The sequence below is a fragment of the Rhagoletis pomonella genome, unplaced genomic scaffold (assembly GCF_013731165.1).
Source record: "Rhagoletis pomonella isolate Grant_MI unplaced genomic scaffold, Rhpom_1.0 Rhpom_scaffold_00001, whole genome shotgun sequence".
In the NCBI taxonomy this organism is placed as follows: domain Eukaryota; kingdom Metazoa; phylum Arthropoda; class Insecta; order Diptera; family Tephritidae; genus Rhagoletis; species Rhagoletis pomonella.
The window spans coordinates 41,191,142-41,213,319 of record NW_023458555.1 but is presented as its reverse complement, the minus strand read 5'-3'; the positions used below and the strand labels follow the sequence as shown (position 1 = coordinate 41,213,319).

General features: G+C 38.6%; 1 protein-coding gene across 7 annotated transcripts in view; it reads right to left on the bottom strand.

Moving 5' to 3' along the window:
* The window catches only part of LOC118744186 (protein unc-79 homolog), a 44,802-nt gene that overhangs the window by 3,851 nt on the left and 18,773 nt on the right, over window positions 1-22,178 (bottom strand). For 3 of the 7 annotated variants that reach the window (XM_036477017.1, XM_036477051.1, XM_036477033.1), the window contains 14 exons: window positions 20,326-20,434; window positions 18,483-18,700; window positions 16,113-16,261; window positions 15,226-15,959; window positions 15,074-15,151; window positions 8,954-9,221; window positions 8,242-8,878; window positions 8,080-8,178; window positions 6,714-8,024; window positions 6,470-6,648; window positions 3,099-3,253; window positions 2,324-3,036; window positions 2,066-2,244; window positions 1,446-1,989 (listed from right to left, as the gene is read on the bottom strand). In XM_036477017.1, coding sequence (XP_036332910.1) covers window positions 1,446-1,989; window positions 2,066-2,244; window positions 2,324-3,036; window positions 3,099-3,253; window positions 6,470-6,648; window positions 6,714-8,024; window positions 8,080-8,178; window positions 8,242-8,878; window positions 8,954-9,221; window positions 15,074-15,151; window positions 15,226-15,959; window positions 16,113-16,261; window positions 18,483-18,700; window positions 20,326-20,434 — 5,373 coding nt within the window. Of the gene's footprint in view, window positions 1-1,445; window positions 1,990-2,065; window positions 2,245-2,323; window positions 3,037-3,098; window positions 3,254-6,469; window positions 6,649-6,713; window positions 8,025-8,079; window positions 8,179-8,241; window positions 8,879-8,953; window positions 9,222-14,260; window positions 15,152-15,225; window positions 15,960-16,112; window positions 16,262-18,482; window positions 18,701-20,325; window positions 20,435-22,178 lie in introns of all 7 variants that reach the window. The other 4 variants (XM_036477024.1, XM_036477059.1, XM_036477042.1 and 1 more) reach the window with 2 other exon arrangements.

Genomic DNA, 22,178 nt, shown 5'->3' with positions numbered 1-22,178 from the left:
GACGTGAGACATCGTTAATTCGTATAATATAAAAACTAGGAACAAAGTAGTCCAGACATATGGGGGTTTATAAATATTTCGACTGCAGGACCATTATGAATTGCAACCTGATTGTACAATAAATACGGATTTTCTAATTAACTCATTTGCCGCGCCACCTAGCGGGTCCATTTTTCGCATAAGTATTTTTCATCATGCAGGTAGAACACCTTTTGAATTTAGACGAAATCGGTTCATAAATACGGCTTTTATAAATAACTCGGCTCCAACGCCACCAACGAGTTTTCTAGTAGCCTTTAATAGGACTTTAAGCGCAGGGAATAACTCAGAGAATTTTACTTAAATCTATTCAGGGGTTTGAGTTAATTCCGAACATCGAAAACGACTGTCATTTTATATATAAATATATGTATATATCTATATACATAGATTACTTGTTGTATTATTATTTTATTCGTTATTCGAATAATTAATGAAGATAATAATTATTCGAATAACGAATAAAATAATTAATGAAGATAATGGCTGCGTTTCTTTATACATTCCGGATAATCCCATTTCACAGCCGGAATAAACAGAATGCGTTTGAAATATACGTCAACATATCATCAGGAACGTTCTAAAGAATAAATAAACAAAACAGTTTATTCCAAACGTTCAGAATGAATAAAGAAATGCAACCAATAATTATTCGAATAACGAATAAAATAATTTATCCATCATTCGAATAATTTTTTTTAATAATCAAAGTTATTCAGCTTTATCATGACTTTTATTTTCCCCGAACCGGTTCACTTTTCACTTATGGTTTCCGTTCACCCGAAAATTTTGATTCCGCCCAAGGCACATTAAACAGGTAGTATCAGTAGAGCAAAAACAACATTTGCGTGTATTTTGTTGTTGCTTCTGGTATCGAAAGTGTCAAAAACTGTTCTGAATTTTTTCTTCTAAATCAAAGCGTGCCATGTGAAATACAAAAAATTATAAAAAATTGAAATTGGAAAAAATAAAAATTGATGCAACTTTCTTTCCTAGTAAATTTGTTTGCTTCTCGAATCATTGATCCATCCTTTGCAAGGCCCAGTAATCAGCGGTCGTGCTGCCGAGTTGGGCGAACGTTCCAAAAGCTGCTATTCAATCGCTTGTTTTGTATGGAAAAAAGGTTTCACAAGCAAATGGATTTTAACAACTTATAATTTTCGTGAGAAAAAATTAAAAATATTTGACATTTTCGAGACCAAATAATTTGAAAATAAATCAAATCAGCTGCTCTACTGATACTACCTGTTCAATGTACCTTGATTCCGCCCATAGTAAATACATGGGAACCATGTCAGAAAATATATAAATTTTTATGCTTCGTTAGAGGAGAAGCAATTTCTTTCCATGGTGAGGCCTTCTAATGTTCATATTAATGTTTGCATGTATGCATATTGTCTATTCACCTTCGCATTTGGGTTTTGTGTAAAATCAGCAATACCGCCACCTCCAACACCAGCACCAGTACTCTGATTCGATGGGCGCGCATGCGAAACCAGCTGTAATATACACGGCGTAACCTTAGCCCAAAATTCAAATAGTACTCCCATCGTATTGCCCTCCGCATTGCTGGCGGTACGCGCGATATGCTCCAAATACACGGTCCACAATTGACACAGCGTGAAGGCGTGAAAAAGTGATGACATATGGAGCACCGAAGTCTTCGATTGCTCAGCAAAGCCAGCGAAAATAACTTGAATATGATCGGCAATGTGGCAAGAGGACTCCTGTGAGACTGGCATGGCAATGGGCGCTGCGGCGCTGGGCTGTTGATGATGATGCTGATAGTGTACTGCGGCTGGTGGCACAGTGGGTGGCACCTGCTGTGGCGGCATGGGTGTGGTATGATGTTCGTGGCGGCGTTGAGTCAGCGCTAGGTGTGTCAGCGAGCCAAGCAACAGCCACGAGAGTAGGCGCATATGGCCAACGCATTCGGTGAACTCTTTAGGACTGCAGAGTAGAGGGATAGTGTTGTGAGCTACATATGTAGATTTATACAAATATATGCCAACTTTGACTGACTTACCCCTGCTGCAGCGATGAGGGCGCATTATTGAGCCAAGGCAGATAACGCGAGCTGCTTTTGTTGTCGCGTGTATTGCCGCGCGACATCTCCAGTGCCAGATATTGTGCAACTGCACCCTTCAATACGCCACCCAGCGTATCTTCGCCTAGGCCGTTTTGGACGTGTCCATTTTTGAAGTTCTAGTGGGAGTGGCATTTTTGAAATAGTATTTTATGATAACTTACATAGATATGTATGTACGTCGGATTTTGAACTCACTTTGATTTTGCTCAGCGTATGAAAGTCCGCCAGAAAATCAATTACATCATTTACATACTGTCGCATGCAATCTGCCGCATTAGTGTTCAACGGTGGTGCGGTCTCCGGCAATCCAGCTAGTGTGCCAGGCGGCAGCGTACCACCAGCATCGTGCAACACGAACCCAATGATCATCAGCAAATTATTATCGGGAATGTTAGTTTTGAATTTCAAGGCTTGCACAAATTCGAAAATCAATTGTCGACAAAGTAGCATTTTGTCGCGATCCTTCGAAAACGAACGCATATTCAACGTACAGAGCTCGTATATGGTATTGTATTCCAAATTTGTATTCTGCACGCAAAAGCCAATTATTTTTGAGTAGGGATCCAGCAATGTTTTTGGCACAATGTTCAGCTTCAGTGTGGCCACCATTATGTCGAGCAAATGTTCTGGATTGCCCAGATTTGGTAGCAATACAATGACTTGCCGCAGCAGCGATTCCATCGCTTGCATGGCCTGCTGCCATACACCCGGTCCAGTGGTCAGCTCTGTGGGCACACAGTGCAAATACTCGGCCATGTTGCGGAAGATTACTGGCAGCTGCTCGATCGGTAGCGATTTTTTGGATTGCAACGATTCGCATACCATATAAATAGGATGTGTGGCGTTGAGCTCCTGGAAGTCCTGCAGTGCGCGAGCAATGCTGCGGAATGAGTTGTGACGCACTTTCACTGGGGGGTTGAGAAGAGTGTGGGGGTTGGTGAAAGTAAATGTTATTTAAAATTTTACTTACTTTTTACTTGCGTTTGGAAGATTTGCAGGAAGATGCCGTTGGGCGCCAATTGATGTAGCACGCAACGTATGAATTGTAGGGACACAGCTTGTGCGCTGCAAACCAGTGCTGGTCCATTCTCGCCCTGCCAGGAGTGTGTGGATGTTAAGCAGATTCTGTGGAAGAAAATAATAAAATGAGCCGTTTATTTTGAAAGTGGAATAAGTCACTGCAAACCTCTTGTACTTAAATGACTGGTTACTTGTATCTGGACGCGTCGGTTATTTGTTCATCTTCATCAACCAAAGGTAAATGGTCATTAGTTATGATGATAGAAAGATTTTCACATGCATTTAGTTACAAGTAACCGGCCATTTAAGTACGAGAGGTATGAAGTGACTTACTTATGTCCTTTCAAAATAAACGGCTCTAATGTAACTACTCAACAAGGATGGAAATGGATGACTTGTGAAACTCAATTTAAATGCTCAACAAGCTGGATACCCATAGTTTTCTAATGCTAGACTCCCTCAGTAAAGTCCCAAAAACTTCAATGACTTCTTTCATCATTTCTACAATGTAAAAGCCTGGGTGAGTGCTCACACTACTGAAAACTGTGATAGACGGACAAAGAGGAATATTAACGTCACATATTCAACTTTACTGACCGGTACTCCACGCATCAACTAAATCCAGAGTAGAATCAACATGACTTCCGTAAAGCGCACATCGTAATCGTAATCACCCCTTCTACAAAACTAACCTATTAGCATTAGATCTATAGAAGTGTTTCGATTACAGTATCCACAGCCATATTACGGTACTGAAATACATCTAAGAAGCGTCAGTAATATTCCTAGATCAAATCTTATCTTAAATCTTTGTGTCCTTTTCGTACTTATGCTTAATTTCCATCTCTCACAACTTCTACAACCACCAAAAGGAGCCTTCCTTGTCTTCTACACTAACAATTGTTCGGTAAACGCGAGCGGCAATGGAATTGATAAACTGTGCTCTAGTTTTCTTTGTGCACATCATAGAAGGTATTTGAACAGACATTTGCTGGAAACAGACACACATCCTACACTCACGGACGAACTTCAGGCTTACATTGCACAACCACTGGGCGGGACTCGAAGTGGCTCAGACATGCCATAAGCGACATTTACCAACTGGCATCCCTAAATTGGCTCGTAAAGCACCAAAGAACTGTCAAAAGTCCTCATGCCCATACAGCATGAGTATGCAGCATCCTACAGTAACGCGGCGCTGGCGCCGAGCAAATGGAATTTTCATTTTTGACAGGGCGTTACGAATTGAAGTTCGTTGCATCGGAGAGAAAGAGAGAGGACAAAAAGTAAAAGAGGAAACGAAAATTAAAACGATAGGAAATGAGAAAACGTCAAAACTTACACCGCGTTGATTTGGGTATAGCTCGCGCTGGCACTCGTTGGCATTGGAAAACTCAACGCTTGGCGCTCCAATTTTGGGGACGCCAGCAAGAGACAGTTACCACCATTACAAATTATCACGCCCTTAATGCCGTCATCGGAGTTCAAAAACCACCCACACGATACCAGTCATCTCTTCACTTGATCCCTTAAACCTAGCCAGCTAACATCCCTATCCCTTTGGTCTGACCCGGTAGAAACAGCACTTTTCCTAGTCGTACTATTAGGCGAGCTTGATAGCAACGTTAAGTCGCTATAACAACAACAGGACGTAGTACTATACCATCCTGTAGGACAAAGCCCTCCACAATTTCTGACCTAAGCTTGTCTGTCCGGTAGACGCTTTCTGGGTCCGATAGGACAATCTCAAATTGAATGGCTCAGTACAAATCTCTGCATCTGCTTTGCGTTTCATTTTTGATTTGTCTGCCCTCCAAGCGCGTGGCATTCCACGAACTTAGTCACAGTGGTTTGGAAATTTCATTCGGCGGTTTTATGTATTGATAGTATGGGTCGGGATATAACAATGTCAAGTCTAAAATCCTTGGCTTCAATTACCAACTGTTACCTAGCATTGTTTTAGCTGAAAAGCGGACCACTGACGCATTCCTCGCTCCTCAAAGCTCCAGTTAACTTTCGCCTTGTGAAAGATCAAGTTCTATACTCTCGCATTTAGGTTTAGTAAAATTCGGCAGTGTTTCTAATTTTTGGAAGAGTCAGATTTCTGCTCATTCACATTGAGAGAACAATTTATGGAATTACGCTCATAACCTAAGGAAATCATCTGGATACAATTATGGCTGCATCGTCGGCAGATTTATTCAGGTACAGAAGCCATAATATCGTGCTTTGAGAACCGAATTCAGCGTTATTCTTCTCTTTAACAAATATACTATCTGCAACCGGGTGCCGCACTCTGGCCCTTTTTTGTAAGCGCCTCAAGTATGCATTCTACATTTACATACATTATTGTGCACTCTTAATATCTTTAAGGGTAGCCATGGTAAACCGTTTGTAAAAGAGCAAACTCTACTTCGTGCATACTTCCTGTCGGTGCAGATCTAAAAGTCTCCCAAACGTTTTGAAGACGAAAGACATAGGCTTATTGGTCTCAAAGCCTTATGCTGGATTTCTACTAGGCATTAAATGGCAAAAATGACAAATGACAAAGTCGGTCATTAAAAAATAATCGTGTCATGAATTTGTACAATTCTTTCCTGGCTTTATATGTACATGTAGTTCATTCAGATATCCTTATGCTGGTCAACTACATATGAAGAAAAGTATAATTCCGGTAAAGGCTAGGAAGTAAAATTGATTGATCCCATTTAAACTGACAATGAAACCAAACTGCTCAAGTTGTAAAATTAGGCTCAAGCGAAATCGAGGGTGTGGATGAAGCGTAACACAGCACATATGTAGGTGATCCTGTAGGCTTAGCCACGCCCTCATCAGTGTGACCCTGTTTCCACCGAGCACTATGGATCTGGACCTTAGGCTGTCGATTCTACCCTGCCCCCCTAATCAAGGGTGTCATGCGTTACCGTGCCCTGAATCGCTGTACGGGTAAAAATGCCGCCAACGGATACAGTATTAATAATGTCGAAAACCCGTTGGGTATCGCGGGTCCACGGAGGCCTCATCGGCCAAACTCTTCGGGCGCATTTAAAGTCCTTTCAGGAGCAGAAAGAGCGCATTCAGTGGGCCAAGGGTGTCCTTGCCAAAAGCTGGAATTGGGCAATTAGGTCAAAGCGGCACGGGTCGGTGGACAACACCACTGAAGGGGAACCTAAAAAACTCAGGTCTTAAAATTCTTCCGGCCCAACCAACGCTCTACGGCCATTTAGGGCCTTCAACAAGCTTTGACAATTCCTTCATTCTTGTTTACTTAGCCTGTCCCCGACGAAATGGTTTTAAGTTAGTCATACTGCTAAATTTTACCTTGATGTGAGCGTTAATATCTCTGGTAGAAATGGTGCTGCCATTGCCGGTTCACGATGTATGAATGTGCCGAGTATGACAATTAATATGCCAATATCTTCATCAGTATATTCCTCGATGAGGGCACCACAATCAGTGCAACGATCACAAATTGTATAATCACCAACTCGGCGTGTACTCTGCAAAAGAAGATATGCGCAAGTTAAAGAGTAACTAAATTCTTAAAAAAAAGTTATCGACTCACCACACGATTCGGTTGCGCTGCTGCACTACTATGTCCATTACCGTTCTCATTACTTTCTTCCGCATCGTCGTCCAGCTCTTCTGGCGGCTGATAAGGTGGTGGCGGCCATGCACCAGCAAAACGTGAGCGTATGTCTGGTATAGCGCTAGCATCGACATTGAAGGGTGCCAATTTCTGACGTGGACGTTTTGGTGGCTCTGGTTTACCCGCTGCATGCATTCCACCCGCACTTGTAGCAGCCGCAACGCTAATGGCGGGTTTAACTTCCTGTGTGACGCTCCTTAATATCGAAGAGTGTAGATCTTGTTGTCCTGCGCCGCTTGCATTTGGTGGCGATTCGAGTGCCACCTGTTTAATGAGGCGACGTGGTGATGTGGTACGACTGCTGGGCGTCACATCATCCTTGGTGCTCTCAGACACATCGAGGCTGTCCTGTTTGAGGTGACTGATGTCTGGTATATTGAGACCCTCGCGCAAGCGATCAACCAAGCCACCAACAGACTCGTGTGTGCCAATCGGTAATAAACGTTCTGGTGTGGGTATTTCGAGTGCGGCTATACTTTTCGGTGCAGGCAGCTTGGCGGCGTCCATCTCATCGACTGGATTAGGCATGACACTCATTTTGGAGAGTGGCGAATCGGGGGAACCGTATGCTTTATCGGAGCGTTTTAGCGATTTTCCCGTGGGTTTCTTGTGATTTGCGCTGAGACGCGAGTCATCGGTGCCTGTAGATGAAGAAGAAGTGCCAGCACTGCATTCCACGATGGTCTTGTGGCGACCAATTGGCTTCTTGGAAGTAGCAGCCTGATGCTGCTGCTGTTGTTGCTGCAATTGTGTTTGTTGTGAAGTGCATGGCTGTTGTTGTTGTTGTTGTTGTTGTCGCTTGTCTGAGCTCTCAGTGCTGCTATTGGTCGATCGATTACCATTGCTGGATGTTAGCGACTTCGAGTTACTATCGCTAGACTTGGTTTGTATATCTTGCAGGGCGCCCAAAGCTTTCAAATGATTCGTGGCAATCGCGGCAAACATCTTCGATGTCGAGGCGGCTGCAGTCTCAAGTGACTTATTGCGCACTGTGATGGCGCGGTGCACATCAACGGGTGGACTGACAATAGCCGTCTCGGCAGCGGTATCGGCGCCCACTAGCGGAGTAACGATCATGCGTACGCCCTCCTGTAAACTATGACGCGCATGCGTGGTAACGACTGTGGTGCTAACGGCTTCTTGTGCACCCGATGTTCTAATTTTTGTTGTGTAAGTGTCGCCGGTTTTGGTAGTAATCATGGACTTGTGATGTGGCTTCATGGTTTTCTAGTCGTGCAAATAATGAATCAATTTCAACATTTTTCCCGTACAGTCTACTTACCTCTTCATACTCGATTGCACGCGGGCCGCGTACTCTCTGCATATCTGCCTTACCAAGCGGTGTTTCTTCGAAGTGCACGGTATCATCAAATGAACCCTGCTGAATGAAACAATTTGCTACTTTTCTTTGCGCCGTTTGAAAAATAAAACGAATTCTACTTACCGGCGCGCTGCTGCCATGCAAAGTGCTATCTGACAAATCACTTTCAGGTATCGCAACCAGTTCCGATTCCGTTTCATCGGCCTCTAGGCTGGAGTCATTATACTTGCGGAATGCGTGCTGTAGTTTCGGTGTAAAAGCCACATTCTGTCCCTTGCTCTTAGAGGCTGCGCTTGTGCCCTCCGAGGGAAACATTGGACTGGCCGGTGGACTGGGATCCTTATCATCGGGATCTGTGCCCAGCGAGGGTTGACTAACGTCGCGCGAACGCGATGTGCCTTGTATGTCCAATATGGTAGTAGTCGGTATGCGACGACATTGATGGAAATGGTTGCGCAAACTGTTCATAACCATGCGCATAGCCGAAATGACATAGGCACTATGCGGAGGCTGGGTATATGAATACTTGTAGAGCACCACAAGAATGGTAAGCATCCAATTACGACGTGGATATTGTTCCAAATACCAAAGCGAGTAGTTGAACACCAAATTTTGGTAGCAATCGGCAGCCGTGTTACTAGGATTAGGCGCATACAATATGATCTGCATAACCGAGGGAAGTATAAGACCGCCGATCAAGTGATTTTGATCCAATACTTGTGGTAGATTAGCAAGAAAAGCATTGAAAACTGCCGAAGCGCTGAAAGAATGTGGGCGAAAGAAGAAAAACACATATAAATAAGTTTAGTTCTAATTCTTACACGGTAAGACCTACCGTAGATTCTCCGGTGTTGTGTGGAAAGTCTTGTCGATCTGATTGTGACCCAGAAGCAAAAATAAATGTTTGAGCACAATATTTTGCGTCTTGGAGATGGGTTTATCTTCCGAGGGGAATGCCTGATCGGTGCGTGACATAAACTGCATAAGCAAGAAAACCAGCAGATGTATGGTTTCACGATCGGATTCCTCCAGCTCGGTAATGCGGCTCAGCAGGCCGATAAGGTTGTCATCATTAATGCCGCCTAGCGAGTGAATATGACCGTCTGTTTGGTGGTGAAGCGAAAATTTGTGTTAATATACTTAATAAATTTCAGATGCTTGAGAAAAGGATGAAGCTGAAAATGCAGCAGTCAAGCTTTTTAGCTTCATCTTTAAGCTTTGAGATATACATACATATTTGGTTTTACAACATTTTTTTTATCATATTACAACACAACATCTAAGTTTGAGTTCTATGCATAAGTATATATGTACAGTTATTTATTACAATGTACTATATTTATTGTTTTTGAATAGGGTACGATTATTATAGGCAAGCTTCAAAAAACTACATTTATAAAATACATACATACCAGTGTAGAAGTACACACACATGTTTGGCAATCTTGTGAAAAGGGAAGCGGACAAGTAGTTAAACATTTATCCAAAATTAATGGCAGTAAAACTTTCCTAACTCGAAACGCTGTGAGAGCAGCTAGCTTAGAAATGTTCCGAGTGAGACAAGTTTGACGATCTATTGTCACTGCAAGTGCTTAGTAAGAACTTAGTTGTAATACCCTAAAACAGCTCTACTGATGAGTACGTAAAATGAAACACGTGATAATTCTAAGTATGAGAATGAACATGAAATAAAATAAATAACACATTTGGGAAAAGTTTTTACAAACAAATAATGCTCAAAGCACGATGATTATTTAAAGTTTTTAAAATTGTTTATTATTTTTAACTAAAAATTAGCTCTAAGAGACTAACCATCCTGACGCAATTTTTCAAGCTCTAACGCACCAAAACTTTTTCTGAATATACCTTCCCGAAGTCGGTGACAGCATAGTACAAATTCAAGCAACACAAGTAATGTTTAGCAAAAAAACCGACTTAAAAAAAAAAATATATATATATATATATATTTCATGATCCAATGTCCGGATCTAAACCAAATTAGTATTGGACCACCTCTGAGACACTACCTTTCCGTTGCACAAAAAAATCGGTTGACGTGGTCCAAAGTTTGGCAGTAACATCCATAAAAAAATAAAAAATATTCCGACAAACTCCTCCTTTTTTTTGAGTCGGTTAAAAAGTTTGCCCGCAAGTACGGATGCAGTCTCCTCTCTTGTGGAGTTTAGTTGTGTACGAATTCCTGCAGATACTCCTTGACAATGGTCTCCGCTGTAATGTACGTGGATGATATTGTGATTATTGCTAGTGAGAAGTTCGAGAGTACCATCTGCGACATCATTCAAGGGGGACTTAATCCAGCAAACAGGTAGTGTGCTGATTTGGGTCTTAATATTAATCCCTTTAAGACAACCATCATCCCTTTTACTAGGAGGATGAGAAACTAAGCCTTGGATGGGGTTCCGGTAAATGTTGTCACAAAATTGAAGTATCTGGATCTTATCCTGTACTCCAAACTTCCGCGGAGGACGCATGTTGAAGCGGCCACCTCTAAGGCTATGATGGCGTTAAAAAATTACAGTTAAAAAATACAGTTGAATAGTAGTTTCCGAGAGAAGCTTTAAAGGCAAGTCTGTGGATACAGCGCACCAGCATATCACCACTAACAGGACAATTCTGGCAAACGTGTTCCAATCCACCACAGTATTTGAAAGACAAAAGCTCTTTTATTTTTTTTTCGAAACACTAGATAATTGAGAGATCTGGAACAAGTCAGTGCCAAAAATACATCGATGTATTTCCTTTGATTCGATACATCAAAAAGTACATCCATATTTTTCGATACATCGAAGGGCATACAATGATATATAGATTTGCATAGGATTTATCCAGTGGCGGATCCAGGGTGGGAGGGGGGGCTTTGGGCGCTAAACTACGTGTCAGTCAGTGGCGGACCCACGGGGGGTGTTTTAATATAGCGCATGTGTGTGTATAATATGGCGTCTATATATTAAAACACCCCCGTGGGTCCGCCACTGACTTACACGTAGTTTAACCCCAAAAACCACCACCCCTCCACAAAAAAAATTTTGTATGCGTCGAAGCAAAATATCGATATTATCCATGTACCGCTATTTCCCGACATCCGTAGGAACGAGGGGGTTTTAGAGTTTTTCTGTTTACCATTTAGTAATAACTTTTCTAATATTTAAATGAAATTAAAAAATATACATAATTTTCTTTTTAAAACAATAAAAACTGAAAATGAAAAGAATTTTAAATTAAATAAAAGAATGAATAAATAAAGTTATAAAACAAGAAGTAGTAGAAGAAGTTAAAGAAAATTAAATAAAAAAAGAAGAAAATTAAAAGAAGTGCCTTAAAATTAAAGTAAAATAAGAAAAATCTTTTTAAAACTAAAAACAATAAAAACGAAAAAAAAATAAATAAAGAAAGGGGAAAAAATTAATAACATAAGTTTTGAAAATAACATGATTCTAAACCTTATGCTTCTTTTTACAACAATAGTATCTGGAAATTAAATTGAAAAAGGAAAAAATAGAATGAATTAAAAAAGATAAATTAATGATAAAAAAGAAAAAAAATTATATAAGCTCCTTAATTTTTTTTTTTAAATCATATAAACTAAATATTTAACGATAATTATATTAAAAAATATTAAATTAAAATAGATGAAAAAATCATGTTCTTAAAAATAAAATTGAATTTAAAAAATATATTTCTTTTTAAAACAAAACTCAAAATGAATATAAAATTAAATTAAAGAAAGAAAAAAAAATTATCAAAAACAGAATCTAAAAATTAAAAAAAAAAATAAGTTTTTAAATATTAAACGAAATTAAAAAAGTAATATTTTTCTTTTTAAAACATAATTAAAGGACTGAAAACAAAATGAATAAAAAAATATTCCTTCATCCGAGGATTTAAACCTTGGATCTATCGAATGGCACACACCTGTGCTTTGCTCACTCGGCCATTGGGACTGTGCGAGCAGCGCGCGCAAAATGCTATACAAGTGCCTTCTATAGAAGGCATTGTTAAATCGGTTTTTCGAGCAGGACTTTCCACACCTTTGGTGGGATTTATACGAATTCGACAGGGAACTCAAGTTCATTGTGCGCATTAATACCGAAGGCTATTGCGGTTCTCTTTACGAATAAGATAATACTTTCTCTATTATCTGTCCGACCTATGTATGTATGTTTGACGAAGGTCTGCGATTTACAATGCTTCATACAACTTTCCAGTAGGCTCTATTTCCAGTAACATGCAATAAGAGAGAAGTAACATAGAAATGTGCACACAGACATAAAAATGCTATTCTCAAAAAGGGAATGGAAGAGATAAGGACAGAGAGAGAGGAGAAGGACAAAAGCACACAGCGATTAAGGAAGCATGTCATGTTAGTACATATAAGTATGTATATTTGTAGAATGGGCCATCCGGTGTTTTCTTTTTTAAATGCTGTAAAACTTCCGTCTAATGCCTTGTAATGATTTTTTTTTAGAGAAAAATCTGCTGTCTATTTAAGTAGTTCAGTGATGGTAGATTTTATATGAATGCGCACAGAGTAAAATCTCTCTCTGAGCATGACTGATTTAACTTTATGGCTCATTTTCTCGCAGACCAGTGATGCTCAGAGAAAGCTTTTACTCTGTGCGCGTCCGTATAAAGCTGAGAGCTTTGAAGAGTTCAGCCCGCATTCCGGCCTTCTTTACTCAACATTACTTTTTTAAAAGTTCTCTCAACAAACTTTAAATCAGTGATCATCAGAGAGAGCGAGAGAAAGATAGAGCTTTCACTCTGTGGTTTCTCCGGCGGGATCGGACTTGGTCGTGGCTGGTTTAAATCGGCGATGTGCACCGCCTTGTCCGCTTACAAAGCTCGTTTAAGCTTTCTAAGCATTTTGTGATGCATGCAGAGTAAAAGCTTTCGCTGCCCATCGCTGGTTTAAATGCCTGAAAGTATCTTTAATGCAAGCACGACTAGTTCACATCCCGTGGAAAAGCTTTTCAGTCTTGGTAAATATTTTATACAGTCGCGAAAGAGTCTGGTCGGCGCTGATTTACATGTACCCTTGCGGCTGGCACAAAATAAAAGCTCTCTCTGTTTTCAAGCGGTAATCGGCAGTGCCTAAGCTTTCTACACATCTAGACGTTTGAAGAGTAAAAGCTCTCTCTAGCTGTTGCTACTTTAAAAATATGACTTAAAAGTAACTCGATGGCCAATTCTATATTTCTATAAGCTTATGTATACTGCTTGTATCGTTCAAAAGACCTAATTTAAATCTGTTATGAGCCTTCCATAGATTCTATATGGACGCGCAAATAGTAAAAGCTGTCTCTGATCGACACTGTTTTAAATATATACGTACATACATGTGTACATATTTATGCAAGTGTTTTATACTAAATACCTTACCAATCTACACAAATATACGTATTTGCTAATATAACCCACGGGTACGGGTAAGAAAGTCTTTAGTTTCACTATACGCATGACTTTGCATGGGTACTTAACGCTTGGTCCTGAACAGATAATAATTGTAGAGAGAACTGTACTGCCAGACGTTTTATCCTAACGACTTAACAAAAATATACTATTCTTAATCTAGATCTTATTAAAAAGATTTTCGTTCTCTTCTGAAATCGCAAGCGACTCTTCGAGCAACCAAATGGATCGATGGATTTATTCTATAGTTCAATCAGTAGCCTGGGTGGAAAGCTTTTTAAAGCTCGCACAGAGCAAAAGCTTCTTCTGATCGTTACTGCCGTACCCGATTTTAATTTCAACTTATTCTCGTAGAGTATAACTTTCGGATCTATGGCGGTGAAGGGTGGCCTTGCCCTCGTACAGTCTTTCAAGCTTTCGAGAGCCGTACACCGGATAAATGCTATTTCCGTCCATTACTGTACTAAACACTTTACACATCTAGGAGCAGAGCTATCTAGTTTTATGAACGACATATACATATAGTATTTGTATTAGGATTCAATCTGCGAAACCGATAAAAAACATTTCCATTCAAAATGAAGACGAACAAAAACAATGCCAATTACTGAAGGAAACACAATCATATTATTGACACACAGTTGCTTTGGAGCGGTTTTTTTTCTGGGAGAGGGGGAGAGGAAGGGAGTTGTGGGCATGCACTACAACCTACCTTGGTGTGCCGATGTAGGCGCATTAGTGGCGGTGCCGCCGCCACCACCGAAGCCACTACCACCAACACCACTTCCACCACCACCAATACCGCTGGCACCTGTAGCGCCGCCACCAGTGTCACACGTGCAATGGAGTAGCGGATTGACTGAAGCCGTGAGACTGGGACTAGGCACCGCTGTAACAGATGGCGGCGGCAAGAGATTAGGTGCGGAGGGATGTTTCTGGAAGTGTGAATGAAAGGAGGCGTGATGCGGCTGGTGTGGTGGTAGTGACGATTTTTGTGTTGACAACATTTGCGCACTCGATTGCGGCGGCTCAGCTTCACGCAACGTCGGCATTGGACTGTGTGCTGTAAACGTTTGACTAGGTGTAGGCGCTACGCAATGCACTAAATACTGATGACTCTGACTATGAGATGCGGAGGAGGCTAACGTTGAGATTGTAGCTACTGATTGTGGTTGGGATGTTGATGGCGGATGTGCACTACTACTGGTGAAATGCGCAAAATGCGCGGCAAAAGTGGTGGTGGATATGGATGGTGAATGGGAGGAGAAGAAGAAGTGGCTATGAGGAGCGGATGTGGTGGTAGTGGCGGTGATTGTAGTAGTGGATTGAGTGGGATTGTGGACAGGGCAATGGTGCGTGGTGGCAGAGACAAAAGAATGTTGTTTGGACGAAGCGGTTGGTTGTGAGGAGTGTGGATGGGCATATGGATGGGAGTGGGCGTGACCGGCGCGATTATGGTGTTGTGTGGTTGCATAACTATGACTAGTAACATTGGCATGGTTGCCGCTAGAGCCTAAAAACTGACCCAAACCGAAACGTGATGTCTTCCGCTTGAGTATAGGCGCTGATATTTGTCGACTGTAGATTTTCTCCTTTTCTGGAACTGCGAAAATTAGAATAAAAAAATGTATACATTCTTTACATTACAAGGGAGACGGGTGATCATCAAAGCCTCACCAAATTTGGAATCCTGTCGTGGTATCATGCTCGCAGGTGCAGACATTGTACGCTTGTACGGCCACTTGGTACCAAATGAAGCACTAAGCGTTTTGGCCATGCTGCCGCTGGTATCCGATTGACTTAGCGCCTCACGCGCTTTCAATATCTTGGACGATAGTGCCTCACTGCCATTCTCGGAATTACGTAAATCGCGTAGGTACGAAATATCGCCGCATTTCTCCAAATTAATTTGCGCCTCTACAAATAACGTGTCGAAACGATTCAAAAAGAATTCCCAAGTGAGAATTCTGCGATCGGATAGCGAATTATGTAGCTGATAGACAGATTGTAAAACTACCGGACGATCCACGATGAACAAATCGAATTGCGATTCCAAGCAGAAGAGTAGTGACCGAATTGCCATGTCATGTATGGTTCCAATATAGAGCGTCGCCCGCTGCGCTACATACACATTGATGTCGTCCATGCTGGCGATCAGATGACAGAATGCCGTAGCGAGCGCCGTCTGCAGTCCGACTTCGGTGCGCAATGGGGTCGAGTCCATGAAACGTGTAATTACGGTGACTCGCTCCACTGCTGTGAATCGTACACGCCAGTCGGTGTCGTGAAAGGCCTCCTGCACGACACGCCAAAATACGTCCGAACCCAGTGGTAGGGTTATGCAATGGAGTAGTAGTGGTACGCCAGCCTGACAAATGTGCGAATGCTCGGCGTTGCAAAGTTCCCAGAGGCTGGAAAATTTAGAAGAATACGCACGGTACGAGTGAGCGAAGAGAAAGAGAAGTGGGGAAGTAAAGACGTAAAAAAAGGGTAAAACGTTAATGGTACTTTTAACTTTTAAAGCTTATATGGTGACTTATAAAAAGCGTTCGTTATGTACTCACTTTTTAATTAATAAATTTTCTTGGCACCATATGAAAAAGCCACGATGCTCGCGTGCTGCTTTAGCCAAAGCATCGCCATGTAGTGTCATTACATTGAGACATTGTAGTATATAATAGAGAATTTCCGGTTTCTTGATAGTAGGAATTTCCTGAGGATAAAGATATATAAGTATATTTAGAAACAAAACTAGTTACATAATATCCCAGAGATAAGAATGTGTAATAAAGAGGGTAGACAAGAATATGCACAAAAACCTTGATTATATGATCATTAAAATGACTCTAAAATATTAAAAATATCCTTGATATGTATATGTATGCCCCAAACATGTATATAACAAACATTTTTTTGATTATCGCATAAAAAGTTTTTGTACATATCAACATATATGTATGTATTGAAGTTGAACGCTCTACGTCACAAGTCTTTGTTGGACAGAATTTAAAAGATGACAATTCTTCAGGTGAAAATAGTGCAACATTTTATTGAAGTGTTGCTGCACACAAAATATTTTTGTTGCTGATATTGAGCAGTTATAATCAGGGCTGCAAACCGGTTTTGAACCGAACCGGTTTTTGAACCAAACCGTCACTTTTTTCGGGCTTCCAACCGAACCACGAACCGAACTGTTTTTATTTTAAAATGCCAAAACCGAACCGAAAACCATCCCAAAAAAATGGTTCGGTTCGGTTCAAAATGAAAATCCACTACTGCATTTTTCAAGTTTTGTAATACTCAAATTTTCCCATAAATGCAACCGGTATGGTAAAACAGGACATTTTTTTTTGTGTGATGGCAACTCCGCGTGTTGTAATTTCGTTAATATAAAGAAAGCTTGATTTTTTGCTTATATGAAAAAAATGCTTAACAACGCCAGCAAAAACAAAATTTCAAAAACTCAAATTTTTTTAGTTCTGATTAAAATGTGTGGAGCTTTGATGTAACGTTGTTGAAGTTTGCAGTTTTTCAAATTTTCATACAAAGTTTGAAATTTGGATTTATATGCTTGTTATTATATAACGAGCTATACATTTATAAAAAATTTGTGAACATTAAAAATTTTTTCAAAAATCAACTTAAAACCTAAAAAATTTTTCCTATAAATTCTTACTAAAATGTTTGCAATTTAGATGAAACTTTGCAGAATATTTGTAATTTTTGCACAAAGATTAAAACTTGGACTTATATGGTTAAAAAAATAAACATAAATAAACAAAAGAAAAATAACAAAAACTTGACAAAATGTCGTGACCCTATTTATGCTTCCACCACAATACTATGGATGGGTAGCGGGGGGGTGAAGTTCGATTTTTTGCTACACATAGTTATGCCAAATTTAGTTTAGCTTTTTTGAAAATAAACGCGAAATTCGATTTTTTCTAGAAAAATTCGATTTTGACAGCATTTTAGCACCCCAAAGTTCGATTTCGAAAATGCGCCATTTTGGAACTAAAATTCGAGTCTCGAAGCTTCGAATATCGAATTTAGCCATCCCTACACTATACATGTGGATATTTGAATTTGATCTCAGTAACAAAGCCTTTAATATTCATATTATGGATTTGTCATATTTTTGTAACATTTGTATCCTTTAGCATAAAGAAAGTGAACCATTTGAACCGAACCGAACCGAACCGAACCGTGGTTCAGAGATACTCGTGAACCGGTTCGTGAACCGGTACAAGCTTTTTCTAAGTGGTTCGAACCACTGAACCGAACCGCACCGATTTTTGGAGTGGTTTGCAGACCTGGTTATAATAGATGCAGGATAAAACTCGCTGCTCTGTTCGCAGCACACCTGGAAAATGTTAAACAGCTTTCGCTAAAAACGAACAATTTTCATAAAAATTTTGCAACCACTAAAACTGGTTTAGCGCGAAACTTTACTATTGGAAAACAGCAGTGGAAATCTTTATACGAGTGTATTAAAATTATTTACTAGAAAATAACGGGACTTTCCGTTTTCGGTTAGGTTTTTCTTTTTGTCAATTAAACAAACCTCGTCAGCAACCACGGCTATCACCGTGTGAAAATTAATTAACTTATTACCAAAATAATCATATTTATGCGATTTTATGCTTTTTCGCCAAAATATGTATTTTGTATCTTCTCTAGTAATAAATAATTATACATCCTTGGAAGCAAAAAGTATGATTTGACATAAAACTAAAGTCGCCATCGTCTTCTCAATAAATATAAACATCATTATTGATACTTTGGTTGTTAGGTTTAACTTAAATTGTATCGAAAGTGGTTTTGTTAATATTATCGATTTTATCTAAAGACTATCGTTATCATTATTTATCCAACATCGATATTTAATCATCTTTCTTTTCGTTATCGAATTTTTCTTTAACACTAACACTTACCGTCAAAAGTTGATGTATGTACTGTAGAGGTTGTGGCAATTGATCTAAGGTAAATTTAAATTTACCAACCGATGTATGCCAAAAATCTTCGCCATCTTCTTCATCGTCCTCATCATCCGATACGCTGCCATTTTCACCAACTCCACCACCAGTACTGCCATTTGCACCGCCATTCTCTCCAATAACCGATGCCTTGGTTACACTTACATTGGCGCTACCTACCAGCAGGTAAAGTAAAAAGTATCAAAAAAAAAATATTAAATCAGATGGAATGGTAAGTAAACCAAGAGCTATTTTCCTTACTCGACTCATTCGTTCTGACACCTTACTTTAGTTTCTAACTGCTTTACGGGAATCGACCAATAGTTGAAATCGACTATCTTTGATTTGGATGAATTTTGGTCAGAACTTTTCTTTTATCATAAAACTAAGTTCTGCCAATGGAAAAAATAATATTTTTTTTCGAAATCAACATTTTTGTAACAAAATCAAATATATCGAGAACGAGTATAGATAGCAAATGATGCAGAATTCCAGCAAAACAGTAACTTTGGATAAAAATTTACCTTGACCTTTAAAATTTTCTTTAGTAGTATAAGGTTTAAATTTTTATTTTTATTTTTAACTTGAAATTGTGTGCAGTGTATCTCTCAATAAAGTTTTAAATACAAATAAATATACTTGTACATAGTTTTTCTATTATATTATATTTAAACATTTTTTAAGTGGTGTTTTTAGGTTAAAAAAAAATTAAAAATTTCAAAAGTAAAATTTCGGATTTTGTGTATTTTTTAACACACACATATTTAGATACGATTTTCGGAAATAGGTTCCTTGACGCATTAAAAGCAAATATGTGCGTTTAAAACTTTTTCAAGAGTTCATTCTTACTGTTTTCAGGACAAAAATAGATAAAAAATTAAAACCCTATATTTTTTATGGTAATTTTAAAAGTTTAGGGAATTTCGTTTTACCCAACAAAAGCTTTAAAATACCGTTACACTTATTTCGCCATCAGTTCTCGTTCTGGAGATATTTGATTTTGATAAACAAACTTAATTTTCCACATTGTGCGCCAGCAAACCGATTGTCGGGTAGGCGAAGCCGGCGCGTATCAAACGCCACTACCTCTTCGTATCCTTAGAACGCACGATGGATCCGTCAGTAAGCATCAAGCATCATACTTAGTAGCTCTTAGCTTTTAGAAACCGACTAGCCGACTACTTCACAATTGGTAGAAGTTACATCGTAGGCCTACTAGAGATGGGGTTTTTAAATCGGTTAAAGCGAAGACCGATTAATCTAGCCTTTCCGATTCGATTTTTATCGACTTTTTAATTTCGATTGATACGTAAATCGATCCGAAAAAATTCAAGAATCCACATTAAATTTTTCCTCAATTGACGCATATTGATCTACCTATGCAGACCAAAGACCAAAGAATTCAATGACCTACCTCCCTTTTTCCTCCAGCAAAAGGGATCCTCAGGGAAGCTTTTTAATAACAACTGCATACAAAATTTTGGCTAATAATACACAAAAACTCGAAAAATTGGAAATCCCAACTTCGTGCAATTTTTTGGCGCATCGACTTCTTACTGCATCGACTATTTTTAGTTCGATTTGAATCGATTAAAAAATCATATAGTTGTTGGACAATTTCGTTTGGACTTCGATTTGTTTCGATAACGATACAAATATTTCTGCTAGTTAATACTATTATGTACTGAGAATATTCTACGTCACAACCATTGGTTTTCCCAGCAGGATCATTTTTTAGCATTTCCTCTGTGTTTGCGTTACGAAATTTGGTTGTGTGCCTGTGTACAGCGTTAGAACTCACCTACGTCTGCATCGGAGAGCGTTATAGAACGTGCTATAGCTCTATCCGCAGGCAAAATGGAAGCCAGATCCAATTGCTCGGAAACCGTCTCCACTGTGGCGGTCATAATCTAAATTTGTTTTTCAAAAGAAATAAATTGTACAATTGAAATTGTAAATGTTTTCTCTATAAAAAAAAAAATGGCGATGTTTGAAGGAATAAAAATATTTACAGTTATTTTACATTTACACATTACAATATACAATACATATACATATATGTAAGTATTAACAGAAAGTAAATAAAAACGAACACATTTTTTCTCACTAGTGTTGTTGAAGCGTTCTCAGTGTTTTCTATAGTTGATTTGTAAGAGTAGAGATACCGGGTGTATTTTCTATATAAGTATATACATCGAGTAGAATCTGATGTTTAGGGACTAATGTATTTGTTTGGCAATTAAGTAAAATATGCATTTAGAGGACATTTTAAATGACATATATAGTTAGTAACGGAAATTCTTCATAAAATCAAGTAATATTTATATTTACATACATACCTAAACATATAAATTTATAAAACTTAAAATTAAAAAAAAAAAAAAGTACTTGTGCATCAGATTGAATTGAATGCGCAAGCTATACTTGCTGCTGCTGGTGCTGTACAGTGAATATTTTTGCATTTTGTCATGCAACATTTACATGAAAAAATAAATAAATTAATCTGAAAAAATTAAATTGTAGATATAAAAATGAATAATAACAGGTGATAACAGTTATTAGGATATTTAAAATGTTTTAGATTTTACAAAAACCTTTTTATTTACATATTTTACAATTAATTAAATTTTTATTTTTAATAATTCACACACATACAAAGTACTTTGAGACAGTGCTAAATATTTGTTTTAGAAAAGAAAAGAATGGTTTAAAAATAAAGGAAACGAATTGTAATTGCGAATAGTTACATTTTAGAGGTGAAAACTAAGTTGAAAGTACAGAATTAAAAATATATAACCAAAATATCTAGATTAATTTATTTTTGAAAAATATAAATCAGGAAAATGTTTTTTCGAAGGCGACTAGAATTCTAATCCGATGGTTATTTTTAGCTAAATTTGTTATACATATCGCAAACGATTGCCAAAAGTGTATTTACTAGAGATTTTTGCAAAACAAACTACTACAATATTTTGCTTCAGTTTTTCACTAATTTAACTAGAATACGTTTGGTGAACCTCTGTGATATATGTATGTATGTATGTATGCTCTTTGTTGACTACTCTAGAAGCTGTAGTTGTTTGTTCACTATGTAGTTCTGTTATCTAAGTGCAAATTACGCATTTTCCGTTGACCATTTACAATTTTATCTAGCAATAAATTTTCTTCGTTGATAGATTGATATTTTTGTAAAGGAACAGGCTTTAACACAAATCAAGGGAATTTGCAAAAAAACTTTTATTTTTAAAATTTTTTCCCTGCTAAAGTTTGCATTTTTTTTCATTCACAATGCAAACATAAAATGAAAATATCTTGTGAAAACTAACTGATCTAAAATAACAGTATATTTACAGAGCCGTAATCTACGACACAAAATTAAGTGTACGTGTTTCGGAGTTTTCCTTTGTGTCATTTCAAAACTTGAAATTTTCCTTACTGCGTTTTTTTTTTTTTGAACAAACCTTATTTTTATTTTTTATAATAACCAGCTTAGTTAAATTATTACTTGCGATCGACTGACCATCCATATCTACAATATTAAATATTGGTTAAGATGAGAAGACGTGAGATAAAGATAGGAGAGGTGAGGTGAGATGAGGTGATGTAAGCTAAGGTGAGTTGAGGTGAGATAAGGTCAGGTGAATTGCGATGAGG